Genomic DNA, 14,322 nt, shown 5'->3' with positions numbered 1-14,322 from the left:
GTGGCATTGTCTTCCACACAGATATCATGGACCTGTTCCTGTGCGTAACTTCTCTATGTTGTGTTCTTCATTAATCAGAACAGGATGAATAGCAAAAGAATTGTTGTGGTGAAGGAGCAACGAACACAAAATGCTGGAGGAACACAGTAGGTCAGGCAGCATTTATGGAAAGGAATAAGCAGTCGACATTTCGCCATGGGACCCTTCATCAGGACTGGAAAGGAAGGGGGAAGAAGTCAGAATAAAAAGGTGGTTGGGGTGGTAGGGAAGGAGTACAAGCTGACCAAGTGAGGGGCAAGGTAAGTGGGTGGGGCAGGGCAGATGAAGTGTAAAGTTGGGAGTTAATAGGTGGAAGAGGTAAAGGGCTGCAGAAGAAGTCTAAAAGGAGAGGAGGGTGGACCATGGGAGAAAAGGAAGGAGGAGGGGCACCAGAGGGAGACGGTGGACAGGTTAGGAGGAGAGAAGGGATGAGAGGGGAGGCAGAATGGGGAATGGAAAAGAGAAGTGGAGTTGGGGGAAGAAATTCTGAGGTTGGATAAATCAACGTTAATGCAGTCACTATGACCGACTATGAGGTGTTGCTCCTCAGTCGGAGTTTGTCCTCATCATAGCAGTAGAGGAGACCACAGATAGACATGTTGGAACGGGAATGGGAAGTAGAATTAAAATGCTTGACCATCAGAAAATGCTGCCTGTTGTTGCAGACAGAGCAAAGGTGCTTCAGAGATGCTTCACCAGTCTATGTTGTGTCTGCCCAAAGTAGAGGAGGCCACACCAGGAGCACCACAGAGACTAAGACAGACTTGCAGGTGAAATGAGTCCTGATGATGAGTCTCGGCCTGAAACGTCGACTGTACGCTTTTCCATAAATGCTGCCCGGCCTGCTGAGTTCATCCAGTACTTTGTGTGTGTTGCTGTTGAAGTGTTGCCTCATCTGGAAGGACTGTTTGGCTGATCCTGTTTCTCCTCAGATACTGCCTAGTCCTTTAAAGTATTTCCAAGTCTTTATTGTGTGTTTATTTCAGGCTTTGGACATCTTCAGATTTTGTTTTTAATTTCCAGAATAGAACACAAGTTTGTAAAGTTGTAAAGTTTGAGTCATTCTTGCCTGTGGCCATCAAACTTTACAACTCCTCCCTTGGAGGGTCAGAAACCCTGAGCCAATAGGCTGGTCCTGGACTTATTTCCTGGCATAATTTACATATTACTATTTAACTATTTATGGTTTTATTACTATTTATTATTTATGGTGCAACTGCAACGAAAACCAATTTCCCCCGGGATCAATAAAGTATGACTATGACTATGACAAGATTGTAGTTCTTACTGTTGCAAGTCATGTTAATAAGCTCCCATTGTTTCTTGTCATGTTTGGAAAACATAATAATTGCAGGCTGTCAAGCACTTTAAAGAACTAGGTTAGCTTTCCCAAAGGATTTAACAAGATGACAATTTTTTAATAATCATCAACTCTATCGAGTGTTTTCTAAACCATTGTTACAGGAAACTCTATTGTCTTCCTCGCAAACAATGGATTAAACTGGAGCTAAAACATCCTTACAGAACTGAAACATCAATTTAAGGTGTTTAATATGTTCTAAGAGATTCTACCTGGTAAGCTCCTACCTGATGATAGCAATGAAAAGAGGGCATGTACTGCATGGCAAGTGTTCTTAATAATGGATGCCATTTTCTTGAGGCATTAACTTTTAAAGATGGTGCCTACAACGGTGCCTGTTATGGACCTGCCTGAGTCTACTACAACCCTCCACAGTTTTTTCTGCTCCTGTTCTCATTCTTCTGCTGGTCTTTCTGCTGTGGGGCTGTGGCTTCCCTTCACGTTGCAAATTTCAGGAAATGCAGTACTTCATTAAAGGACTGAAAAGCTTGTCATCATCCCAAGCCTCACTAAGACCTGCACACTGAAATCCCCACGCAATGTCTTTCAGGCAATCTCTCATGCTCCATTCAGCATGCACATTTTTTGAATGAGTAATTTTAACTCGGCTTTTACCATATTATAATAGGCATGGTGTTAGTAATGCAGTGGTGGGGCGCCCGCAGTAGCATAGCGGTTAGTGCAACGCTATTATAGCTCAGAGTGTCGGAGTTCAGAGTTCAATTTTGAAGCCACCTCTAAGGTGCTTGTACTTTCTTTCAGTGACCACATGTGTGTCCTCCCACAGTCCAAAGATGTACCAGTTAACAGGTTAATTGGTTGTTGCAAGTTGTCCTACGATTAGGTTAGTGTTAATCAGGTGGGTTAGTGGGAGGCATGATTCACTGGGCCTGAAGAGCCTTCCCTGCATCTCTAAGTAACCAGGTAAACAAACAAATAAATAAGTAATTATCATATTTCACATTTCCATAGCGCCCTGCAACATAGAATGAAGCCATCTGGCCCATCATGTCAATGCCAGTATTCGGTGCAATCCCATCAGTTCCATTCCTTCTCTTATTTTCCTGTAATCTTTTCTCTTTCAGGTACTCAGTATCCTGATTCTTCTGTGTTTGCCAACAGTAGGGCAATTAACATATCAACTAGAACAATTCTGGGATGTGGGAAGAAACGGGGGAAAGTAGAAACTCCACACAGTCAGCACAAGCGGTCAGAATTGAACCGAGATCACGAGCAGCATTCCTCACCACACCACCTTCTGATGTATGACATAGTGGTGTACGGACCATGAAAGAGCTAGAAAAGAGCTGCAGCTCGATTGCATTCAGCTCACACAAGAGAATGGGAAGGTGATAGACAGGAGCTATGGGTGGGTGGTCACCCCTAGATTGCAGGAGGCAGATAACTAGGTGATTGTCAGGAGAAAAGTAAAATGGGCAGCCAGTGCAGAGTGCCCCTGTAATAAGTTATAATTGAGGGGAACAACCTACCTGGAGGGAGCCGTGGTGACCGAGTCTCTGGTACTGCAGCTTAGAACAGAAGAGAGGTGAAGAGGACTGCAGTGGTGATAGGGGATTCCATAGTTAGAGGAATAGAGATGAGATTCTCTGGGAGCGATAGAGACGTCCAGGTGGTGTGTTGCCTCCTAGATTCCAGGGTCAGGGCCATCTCAATTCAGGTTCATAGCATTCTATAGGGAGAGTGAGCAGCCAGAAGTCTTGGTACATATTGGCACCAATGACATAGGTAAGAAAGGTGAGGAGGTCCTGAAGAGAGATTTTAGGGAGCTAGGTAGAAAGCTGAATAGCAGGACTTCCAGGGTAGTAATATCTGGATTGATGCCTGTGTCATATGCCAGTGAGAGGAAGGAGCATTTGGTTGATAAATATGTGGCTGAGGAACTGGTACAGGGGGCTGTATCCACCACTTTTTGTAGATTTTTCCATTCTTGGGCATTGGTATTTCCATACCAACGTATGATGCAACCAGTCAGGATACCTTTCACCGTGTAGCTATAGAAGTTCGTCAAAGTTTTAGATGACATACCAAAATCAATGTTGAGTTGTACTTCAGTTGTTTCTTTATTACAAAGTTTGTCTTAAGCTGACAGAATCTCAGAGCAATTGTATCAACTTTAGTCAACGAAAAGATTTGATTAATCTTCTGTACCAGGGCACCACGGTAACGCATCAGTTAGGGTGACTCTAGAGCAGCTCAGGACGGTGGACTTCGAAGGTTATTTCTGATACCATCTGGAAAATAGATGGCTTGGTTGCTAAATTTGCTGACGATATGAAGATAGGTGGAGGGGCCGGTAGTGCTGAGGAAACGAAGAGTCTGCAGAGAGACTTGGATAGATTGGAAGAATGGGCAGAGAAATGGCAAATGAAGTACAATGTTGGAAAGTGTATGGTTATGCACTTTGGCAGAAAAAATAAATGGGCAGACTATTATATAAATGGGGAAAGAATATAAAATTCTGAGATGCAACGGGACTTGGGAGTCCTCGTACAGGATACCCTTAAAGTTAACCTCCAGGTTGAGTCAGTAGTGAAGAAGGCGAATGCAATGTTGGCATTCATTTCTAGAGGAATAGAGTATTGGAGCAGGGATGTGATGTTGAGGCTCTATAAGGCACTGGTGAGACCTCACTTGGAGTACTGTGGGCAGTTTTGGTCTCCTTATTTAAGAAAGGATGTGCTAACGTTGGAGAGGGTACAGAGAAGATTCACTGGAATGATTCCAGGAATGAGAGGGTTAACATATGAGGAATGTTTGTCCGCTCTTGAACTGTATTCCTTGGAGTTTAGAAGATTGAGGGAAGACCTCATAGAAACATTTCGAATGTTGAAAGGCATGGACAGAGTGGATGTGGCAAAGTTGTTTCCCATGATGGGGGAGTCTAGTACGAGAGGGCATGACTTAAGGATTGAAGGGCGCCCATTCAGAACAGAAATGCGAAGAAATTTTTTTAGTCAGAGGGTGGTGAATCTATGGAATTTGTTGCCACGGGCAGCAGTGGAGGCCAAGTCATTGGGTGTATTTAAGGCAGAGATTGATAGGTATCTGAGTAGCCAGGGCCTCAAAGGTTATGGTGAGAAGGCGGGAGAGTGGGACTAAATGGGAGAATGGATCAGCTCATGATAAAATGGCGGAGCAGACTCGATGGGCCGAATGGCCGACTTCTGCTCCTTTGTCTTGTGGTCTTGTGGAAAGAGTTTGTATGTCTTCGCTGCAACCATGTGGGTTTACTCTGGGTGCTCTGGTTTCCACCCACAATCCAAAAAAAATGTACGGCTTATTAGGTTAATTGGTAGTTATAAACTGTCTTGTAATTAGGCTAGGCTTACATCGGTGGGTTGCTGGGCTTTGCGGCTCGTGGGGCCGGATGGGTCTGCCCCGTGCTGGATCTCCAAATAAAATAAAAATAGTAAACATGGATTAACAAATTTCTCAGTGTGAAATGCAGAGAATAATTGCAAACAGAATGAAGCCAGAGCGATTCTGTTACATTCTCAAACCCTGTGAAGGAATGAATCACTTTATGCTGTCATGGGACTTTTTTGTTAATACGTGCTTTTGAAAAGAATTTGGGATTGTTCTCCTTTAAGTAGAATAGGCTGAAGGTAGAATTAGAGATGTTGAATTATGAAGGATTTTAATAGCAAAGGGGATACTATCCCCTGACAGAAAGGATCGTGCCTGAGGGGCTCTGTTTTAAAATAATTAGCTACTCATCAGAAGGGAGAGATGTTATTAATATCAGATTTTGTTGGAGTCAGGAAAGCACAGTGCAAGAGGGCAGAAGAAGTATATTTAATTGTAATCTTAGAAGGGGAATTAGGTGCATATTTAAATAAAAGAAAATAAATTGCCTGGTTGTGAGGAAAGAGAACGGTTCATCATACAAATGAAATAGTTCTTTCAAGGACCTTATGATGGTCAGGTTGAGTTCATTCTGTGATGTAACAATCAGTTTATTCTTATGTGACTCAGAAATCCTAAATTATTCACACCTACTACTTGGCATTACTTACTCGGCAAAAAAACAACTTTGGAATCAGGTTTATTATCACTGACATATGTCATGAAATTTGTCGTTCTACTGCAGCAGTACATTACAATACATAAATATACTATAAAATAGGAAATAAATATATATATATGAAATAAGAAATATATATATAGACTGTGTATGTCTTATTGTATTTCTTATCCTAATTTGTAGTGTATTTATGTAGTCCACTGTACTGCAAATATATATATAACAGTGGGGAAGAAGCTGTTCCTAAAATAACACACACAATATGCTGGAGGAACTCAGCAGGTCAGGCAGCATCTATGGTAAAAATGTACAATCGACGTTTCGGGCCAAAATGCGTGGGCCAAAACGTCAATTGTACTCTTTTCCATAGATGCCGGCCGGCCTGCTGAGTTCCTCCAGCATTTTGTGTGCGACACTCGGATTCCCAGCATCTGCAGATTTTCTCTTGTCAGTTCCTAAAATGTTGAGTGTGTGTCTTCAGGTTCCGGATGGTGGCATCGGAACGATCCCAGAGACAGCAAATGAAAGGACTAATCAGTTCACCTGATTTCATGCAGGAAAACAGAACACACCTTGTTCTTTGAATCAAAGCTAAGGAAGATGCTACCTTAGAAAGCTGGGGTCCCCAACAAATTAGCACCCCCCACCCTTCCCAGTGCGCCACAAATGTATTTGTTATGCACCCAGGTCCTGTAGGGGGATAATGGTTTAGAACTCAAATCCCCACCCATCTCTGGTATCTCTGCCTTATTCCAAACCCAGAGACTCTTTTTGTTAGTCCAAGATTCCTCTGGGTTGACTTCATAATAATTGAATCGGGTTATTATTGTCACATGGATGCATAACTTTAAAATGATTGGAGGATCAGGTGAGGGACAGGCTGATTTTGCTCGCTTTCCCTTGAACATTCATTCCTTCTCCCTAGCGCCAAGGCTGTGAATTGATCTGGCTGTTGTGCATTTCTGCTCCGCTGGTATGGTGAACTGAGTGGGGACCAAGGCTTGGGCCTACTTCAGCTGCTCTGGGAGAAGATCGGGGAATCATTCTGGTTCAAGATGCTGTTGGCTTGCTCTTATTGTTTGCACAATGTGTATGTGTTTTTACACTCTTTCTCTGCGCAGTAGTTTTTGTGTTTTTTATTTAATTAAGTTATTCGGATTGCTTGCTTTGTGGCTGCCTATAAGCAGACAAATATCAAGGTGTATAATTTATACATTCTTTGATAATAAATGTGCTTTGAAAGTATAGTTGGGGGGATATCAGAGGAAGTATTTTACACAGGGAGTGGTGGGCGCGTAGAACATATTGCCAGGGGGTGGTGGTAGCGGTAGAAGCAGATACATTACGGACATTTAAGAACTTCTTAGGCACATGGATGATGGTAAAGTGGAGGGTTATTTCAAAGTGAAGGGTTAGATTGATCTTAGAGTAGGTTAACAGGACAGCTCAGCATCACGGGCTGAAGAGCAGATACTGTGGTGTAGTGTGCAGTGTACCAAGATACAGTGAAAAGCTTGTCTTGCATATAGTTCATACAGATCAGCTCGTTACACAGTGCATTGAGGCAGAACAATGTAAAACAGTTACAGGAGACAATGTTTATGCCACCTTACGTCATTGTGAACCTCAATTCCAACATCCTCCACCAAGGTGAGAGTGTCCTCAGCTTTGTTGTGTGAGAGTGAGTGAAAGAGAGAGCTAATTAGCCACTACAGTGACTTCCTCCTCGCCCCAACCTCTGACAGGATTCAACATTCAAAAACAAGTGTAAAGGAGAATGGACGGTTGCTTCTCCAGATCTGATGCAACACAAAAAAACCACAAAAAGCATAAAAAGTACAATAAAAACACAACAAATATAAATATAAAAGCAGCCCCATAAAACACAATGTACTGTTATATAGGTAGCTTGTTTGTATGACGCTAGATGAGGTAGTGGGGCGGGCTAATGGGTGGAGGTGTTTATCATCCTGATGGTTTGGGAGAAGTAGCCATTTTTGATTCTGGTAGTCCTAGTGTAGGTGGATACTACATAGCCTTCTCCCAGATGGGAGTGGAATAAACAGTCCATGACCAGGGTGGGTGGGAGCATTCATGGTTTTGCTGGCCTTTTTCCAGCACATTTCTGTATACATGTATTTGATGGTGGATAGTCTGGTGCAACCTGTTTTAAGTATCCATGGGATCTGGCTAGTGTTGATGTATTTAAAGGAAAGAACCATATTATGCTCAAGTATGCGAGGTGGCTTATTACTATTCATTTGAGCTGAACTTTTGCACTCTGTAGTAACACATTGTAATCAGCTCTGGGCTTTCTTTTACCTTTCAGCTGTTCTCACCGACAAACTACCCGAGCTGCTGGACCCCCTTGAAAACCAACAAAGTGTCGTCGAGGTCCAGTTGGGTGAGTAGCTTCCTGGGAAAATCACCCTTAACATCTCCACTGTAAACACTGAAGTTGTTCTTCTTGTGTTGGATAAATATCATATTCTTCCTGTACCATTCCCTTCAGTAACTTATGTCCTTTTCAATCCCCAATGTGGATTTGGCTGAATGAGGAAAAGGCTGAAACAGGGATGCATGCTGCGATTCTTACTTGACAAGAGAGAGACCATGATCAGAAATGTTTTCCCACTATGTGGCTATTCCTATTGCACGTTGGGTGCGCTGATGCCTATGATGCCAAATGTGAGATATGTGGCTGTAGAATTTGTGGTAGTGAGAGACTGCATTCATGAAAAAAAGATGTATGTTGCGATTCTGTTGGATCTATATCCTTAATCTCAGTCAGGCTTTCCAAAGCTGTCTACCACTTTGAGGTAGGGTTCTGTAAATAACACAGTTGAAAGAAAAATAATTTGGTGTTTTTTTTTTGTTTAAAAGAAAATGGTTAGTTATTTTGTTAGGTTACACATTGATGGAGCATGTTATTGTATTATTTGAATGCTCAGCTTTCTGCCCTGGAACAAGGTGTGACAGGTTAGCATCCAAGAAAGAACAAGAAAGGATGAAGTAGATAATGAACGACATGTATTTAATACTGGAAAGAAAATCAAGCAGCCTACTGTACAGCTTCCTTCTCTGTTACTTACTTGTTCATTGGTAATTTTGCTAGTAAACTTTTCTGACAATTGGCAACCTTTCAGTCAATAACAAGCACTGTGTTAGACCTCCAGCTTGGCTCCGTACTCATTAAACAATTACCGGAGGGAGGAATTATTGGTTTAGAAATAAATGGCCTCCCACCAGGTGTGGAAGGATCGCACTGCTGTTCAATGCTTTAAAGCGGACATTGAGGATTGCAGATGATCTGAAATTGCTGGGATCAGGTTGTCTACTTAGTTTTTTTTATCATTTTGAATTTCTAAACTGACCCTAAACAAGTACGTAGTGAGGAGAGAGAGTTTCACTGAACTTCTGTTGAAGGTTCCCAGGAGGGATACGTGTCTGTGGAATCGGGCCTGGGAGAACACATGGAGTAAGTCCTGATAAAGAAATGAAGGAGGAAGGGAGCCCTGGATGTTGGAACCCATGTTGGTAATGGCTAGAAGCTGCATAACCTTTGCTTCTGTGAGTCAAATCAGGGGAATCCCTTGCTTGGACTGACAGGAAAAGTGATCACATTTGGAATGAGGGGGAGATACTGTAGGCCAGGGGTGCCCAACCTGGGGTCCATGGCTTCTTGCTTAATGGTATTTGTCATGGCATGAGAAAGGGTGGGAACCCCTGCAATGGACCGAAGGAGAGGGGAAAAGAGAGAGAGAGAGAGAGACAGACAGACAGAGACACACACACACACACACACACACACTAGTGTGCCAATGTGGTTGCTGTCAAAGGAAATGTGAGATATGGTTCTCATGGGTAAATCAGAGCACTAGAAAATAACAGGAAATTTGTAGGTTAATCAGTGTCAAAGAAAACTTGGCAAGCAAATTTTATAGCATTCCCTCACATAAAACGTTCCCTCCTTTAACTTTGCAATTAATTCACCTTTCAATTTGCACTTTTGTTGTGATCTTCATTGGGGAATGGCGTTCAGTCATTCATTACCTGAGAGGAAAAGAAATTTAATGAGAAAATGTGTATGGTGTTTGACTTTTTAATGAAAGTACCACTCTGGGTCTTGCCTCATATCTTCTGGATTTCTCATCTTATCCTTTTAAATAGACTAAAATTCTTTAAAGGAATGTAAATTTAAGTTGTTTTCACTTTGCTTAATCTTGTACACTTTTAGTATTTCAGGTGGCTGCAATTAATTTTTGAGAACATTAAGATATAGCTTTGATTAACCTTATGATTCTATAAAATATGAGATGCAATATATGCTAGCATTACTATGTTGTAATATGACCATATGTAATGTATTCTATGATTTATATTCTACATTTGTAATATTGTGGTCTGCGTCAACAAAAAGTCGCACTGGAAAATCTGAGAGGAGTTGCTGAGATTATCTCCTCACTATTTTTATGAATTTTAATTTTGACATAATCTGTCATTGTCTTAAAATTCAAAGTCAATGAGTTTTTGGTCTGGCTGAGTTCCACTGGGTTAGCTCACAGCCCAAGTTCAATAGAAACCAGATGCCCTCCTCAAAACAGTTCTGACCTTCGCTACGTGGCTGAGGGAAGAGTGCTGCCAAGTGTGGCTGACTCCCACATCTGGAGGGTGCCTGGAAGTTTGGCCTGTGGTAAATTAGACCGTTTTGCTGTGCGCATATTCTTGAAATGCCAGTCGATGTGGAATTGACTGTAGGCTTCCAAGTTGCTGAATTTTGATTTCTCAAAAGGTGAGAAGACTAGCTTTAGTCAGCTTGTTCATTGGGATGGAGATGAGGTGAAGAGAATAGAGCCATTTGCTGCAACCTTTCCCCTAATACCTTTGTGGTTCCTTTCCAATACCAAGTCCTAATAAGAGGTTTGAAGATAGATCTCTGGAGCAAGCCAGTTTACTCTAATGTTGAATAATAAGGTATATAAAATTATGAGGGGTATAAATAGGATTAATGCAAACAGGCTTTGTCCACTAAGGTTGGGCGAGATTAGAACTAGAGGTCATGGGTTAAGGATGAAAGGTGAAATATTTAAGAGGAACATGAGAGGGATCTTCTTCACTCAGATGGTGGTGAGAATGTGGAATGAGCTGCGAGCAGGAGTGGTGTTTACAAGTTAAGTTTCAGCATTTAAGAGAAATTTGGATAGGTACATGGATGGTTATGGTCAATGGGACTAGACGGAATAATATTTCGGCCTGGACTAGATGGCCCGAAGCCACGTTTCTGTGCTGTAGTGTTCTATGACTAAGATTGTGGCTGACCCTATGTCACATCAATTTTAATGTGAAAACCCCAAAGAATTCCACAGATTCCTGAAGTCTTAAATGAAAAAATCCTTCAGTCCTTCAGTCTGGGAAAACCAGCCCTCAGCTTCTCTTGATCAAGCATTCAAAGAATATTTTGACAACATTCTTATGAAGACTGTCCCATTGTATTCAGTTCCTTACAGCTTTCTCCTCCTCAGGATCCAACAAGTAAACTTTTTTTTGCACTCAGTCAAGGTGTAACAGAAGTCTGTATATTTCCATCCTCAGGGTGGTCATATTTCTGTCACCTTGCTCCATAGTCTCCTTTACTGCCATAATGAGGCTACTATCAGGTTGGAGAAGCAATACCTTATGTTCCATCTGAGTAAGCTCCAACCTGACAGCATGAATGTTGATTCCTCTCATTTTCAGAAATCCCTGAACCCCGCGTTCTTTTCTCAATTCCACATTCTAGCTCCTCTCTTACCCAATCTCTTCTCCTCACCTGCCCATCACCTCCGTCTGCTGCTTCTCCTCCTTCCCTTTCTCCTATAGTCCACACTCCTCTCCTATCAAATTCCTTCTTCTTCAGCCCTTTGCTTTTTCCTCCTATCACCTTCCAGCTTCTCGCTTCATCTCTCCTCCCCTCACCTGGCTTCACTTATCACCTGCCAGTTTATACGCTTTCATCTTCCCAGATATTCTTATTCTGGCATCTTCCCCCTTCCTCTCCAGTCCTGATGAAAGGTCTTTGCCTGAAACATCGACTATTTATTCCCTTCCACGCATGCTGCCTGACCTTCTGAGATCCCCCCGTATATTGTGTGTTGCTCCATGTTTTGATTACTGTTGTAAAGTTTGAAGCATCAGTTGATATCCTACAGAGTCAATATGTCAGTCAAGGTACATCAAATCACTCCCTTTGTTCTTCATACTATGGCACTTCTATTGGTTTATTATTGACACATGTACCGATATACAGGGAAAGTCTTCAGTTTGCATGCCAGCCATATGGACCATTCCATACTGACTCAATGTACAGCACTGTGCAAAAGTTCTCGGCACAGGTAAAAAAAATTGTAAAGTGAAGATTCTTTCAAAACGAATGAAATGAAAATTTACTAAATATCAAAAAAAAACAGTATAAGAAGTAAATCAAATCAATTTTTGGTGTGACCACCCCTTGTCTTTAAAACTGCATCAATCCTTTTCTTGTGCAGTGTTATAAGACAAATGGCTGGTGGGTTGTACCAGGCATCTTGGAGGACTTACTAAAGTTCTTCTGCAGACTTGGGGTGTCTTGCTTGCGTCTGTATCACCAGTTAATCCAAACAACCTTAATGATGTTGAAATCAGTGCTCTGTGGTGGCCGCACCATCTGAAACCTTATACAAAAATCTAGGTTGCATGTAGTACTAAGGTACAAGAAGTACTTTTGTACTTCAGACAAATTATTCCAATACATGGCATGCAAAGGCCATAAGACAGACACTTTTCACTATCTCTTGGTACATGTGACAATAATAAAGCAAAATAATTCCAGTATGAAGAACACCCAGTGTGACTTGTTGTATCTCAACTGACACCTTGATCCTTTAACCTCTACAGGATTATGAACTAATTTAATGATAATGAACTAAGATTAGATTATGAGGACACGCAGTCCTCTTTAACTGTCATTTAGTAATGCATGCATTAAGAAATGATACAGTTTGTTCCTCCCGAATAATATCACAGAAACACAAGACAAACCAAGACTAAAAAAACTGACAAAAAACACATAATTATAACTTATAGTTACATCAGTGCAAGCAATACCGTAATTATTACGTACATCATTATTAAAGACCCCTCACACCCTCTCCATGAACTGTTTGTTCTTCTACCATCAGGTAAACATTACAGGAGCATCAAAACTAAAACCACAAGGCTACTAAACAGCTTCCTCCCACAGGCAGTCAGACTGCTAAATAGCTGCTCTACCTGACTCTGCTTTTGGACACTTTTAACTTGCACTGGGCACTTATAACTTGATTTTAACTGACATGTGGCTGTTGTGTTTTACTATTTATTGTTATGTTTATTATTTAGTGTTGCATTTGTTATGTTATGATTGCACTGCTCCTGGGAAACGCTGTCTCATTCTGCCCTGCAGAGCTGATGTACAGTTAGAATGATAATAAAGTTTTTTGAATCTTTTGAATCTTTTTTTGAATTTGATAGAAGAACAGACCATGGGCACGGTAAAAAGTCTCAAAGTCTCTTGAAAGTCCCATCATCTCACGCAGACGGTCGAAGGAAGAAAACTCTTCCTGCCATGAGCTTCCAGCGCCGCAAACTTGACAATGCAGCACCCTGGTAGCACCCGACCACAGTCCGACTCTGAGTCCGTCCGAAAACTTCAAGCCTCTAGCCAGCTCTCCGACACCGAGCACCGAGCACCATCTCTGCTGAGCGCTTTGACCCTGGCCCCGGCAACAGGCAATAGGCAAAGCCGAGGATTTGGGGCCTTCCCCTCCGGAGATTCTTGATCGCACAGCAGCAGCGAAGCAGGCATTTCAGAAGTTTCTCCAGATGTTCCTCTGTGCTTCTCACGGCTGTCTTCATCAAATCAGGATTGTGCACGGCATCCTAGTTCACAAATACGATATCAATTTGGAGCAGCCGCGTGCCGCGTCACGTTGCCATCTTCTCCTCCCCCTCCAGAGTCTGTAAACCATGGTTTGGTACAACTTAATTAACATTCAACTTACATAAGCATGCATTAATACCATTGACTTCTAATAACATAACATTTGAGCTACTGTTCCAATTTATTGCTTCTTATCCTAAATCATGACACACATGACTTGGACACCAAGACTACCTATGTGAGATAAGTTGGTTGAGCTCACTTTGATGGGGTTCTCTATTGTCTTCTCTGTGTTCCAAACTTAAGGTCATCCTTCTGCAATAGTTGTTCCTGTGTTGTTGTTGCCAATGTCCTTGCTGGTCCTATATGGCGTCTCTTAATCTTCTAGAAGGTTCCTCATGACGCTGCGAGCATTCATTTCATTGGCTAGAGAAAGGGGACATATCTGTTCCATTGTTCTGTGTTCCATACTCATTGTTAACTACCTGGGACACATTGGGGTTAAGCAGTGGGTTCTCAAGTTCCCCTTCCTCTTTATATCAAGCTAGAGAGTAAAATCAACTTCTTCTCCCATCACACCCAAATAGCTTTAACTGTTAGCCAAACCTATATTGAATAAAGGCAGTAACCACTTCTTAACTTAGAGTGTTCTAGCCTGTAGATTTGCTCCTCTCTCGTTATACTGATGACTTAGTGGCCAGAAGCTCCAAATCTCCTCCCCCAACATATCCAGGAATTAATGTTAGCATATTTTGGCTTTTGACCATTCTATCAGACGCTGGTGTTGCAGTCAATGGAGCCTGACAGACCAGCTGTAAATCTTTGGGCCCACTCAGTTAAATTTTTAATTGGACTCTGAAGCCTTGGGATTTTGCTTGACTTCCTCGGTGATAAACTCAGCTACGCCTCAAAAAGCAAAAAGAAAATGATTTTCTTATCACT

At 41.9% G+C, this 14,322-nt stretch overlaps 1 protein-coding gene across 2 annotated transcripts in view; it reads left to right on the top strand.

Moving 5' to 3' along the window:
- The window catches only part of il1rapl2 (interleukin 1 receptor accessory protein-like 2), a 1,302,096-nt gene that overhangs the window by 901,696 nt on the left and 386,078 nt on the right, over positions 1-14,322 (top strand). For both annotated transcript variants that reach the window (XM_063061139.1, XM_063061140.1), the window contains exon 6: positions 7,774-7,848. In XM_063061139.1, the coding sequence (XP_062917209.1) occupies positions 7,774-7,848 (75 nt within the window). The remainder of the gene's footprint in view (positions 1-7,773; positions 7,849-14,322) is intronic.

Source organism: Mobula hypostoma, chromosome 10, assembly GCF_963921235.1.
Source record: "Mobula hypostoma chromosome 10, sMobHyp1.1, whole genome shotgun sequence".
NCBI lineage: Eukaryota > Metazoa > Chordata > Chondrichthyes > Myliobatiformes > Myliobatidae > Mobula > Mobula hypostoma.
This window is presented reverse-complemented; position numbering and strand designations above follow the sequence as displayed.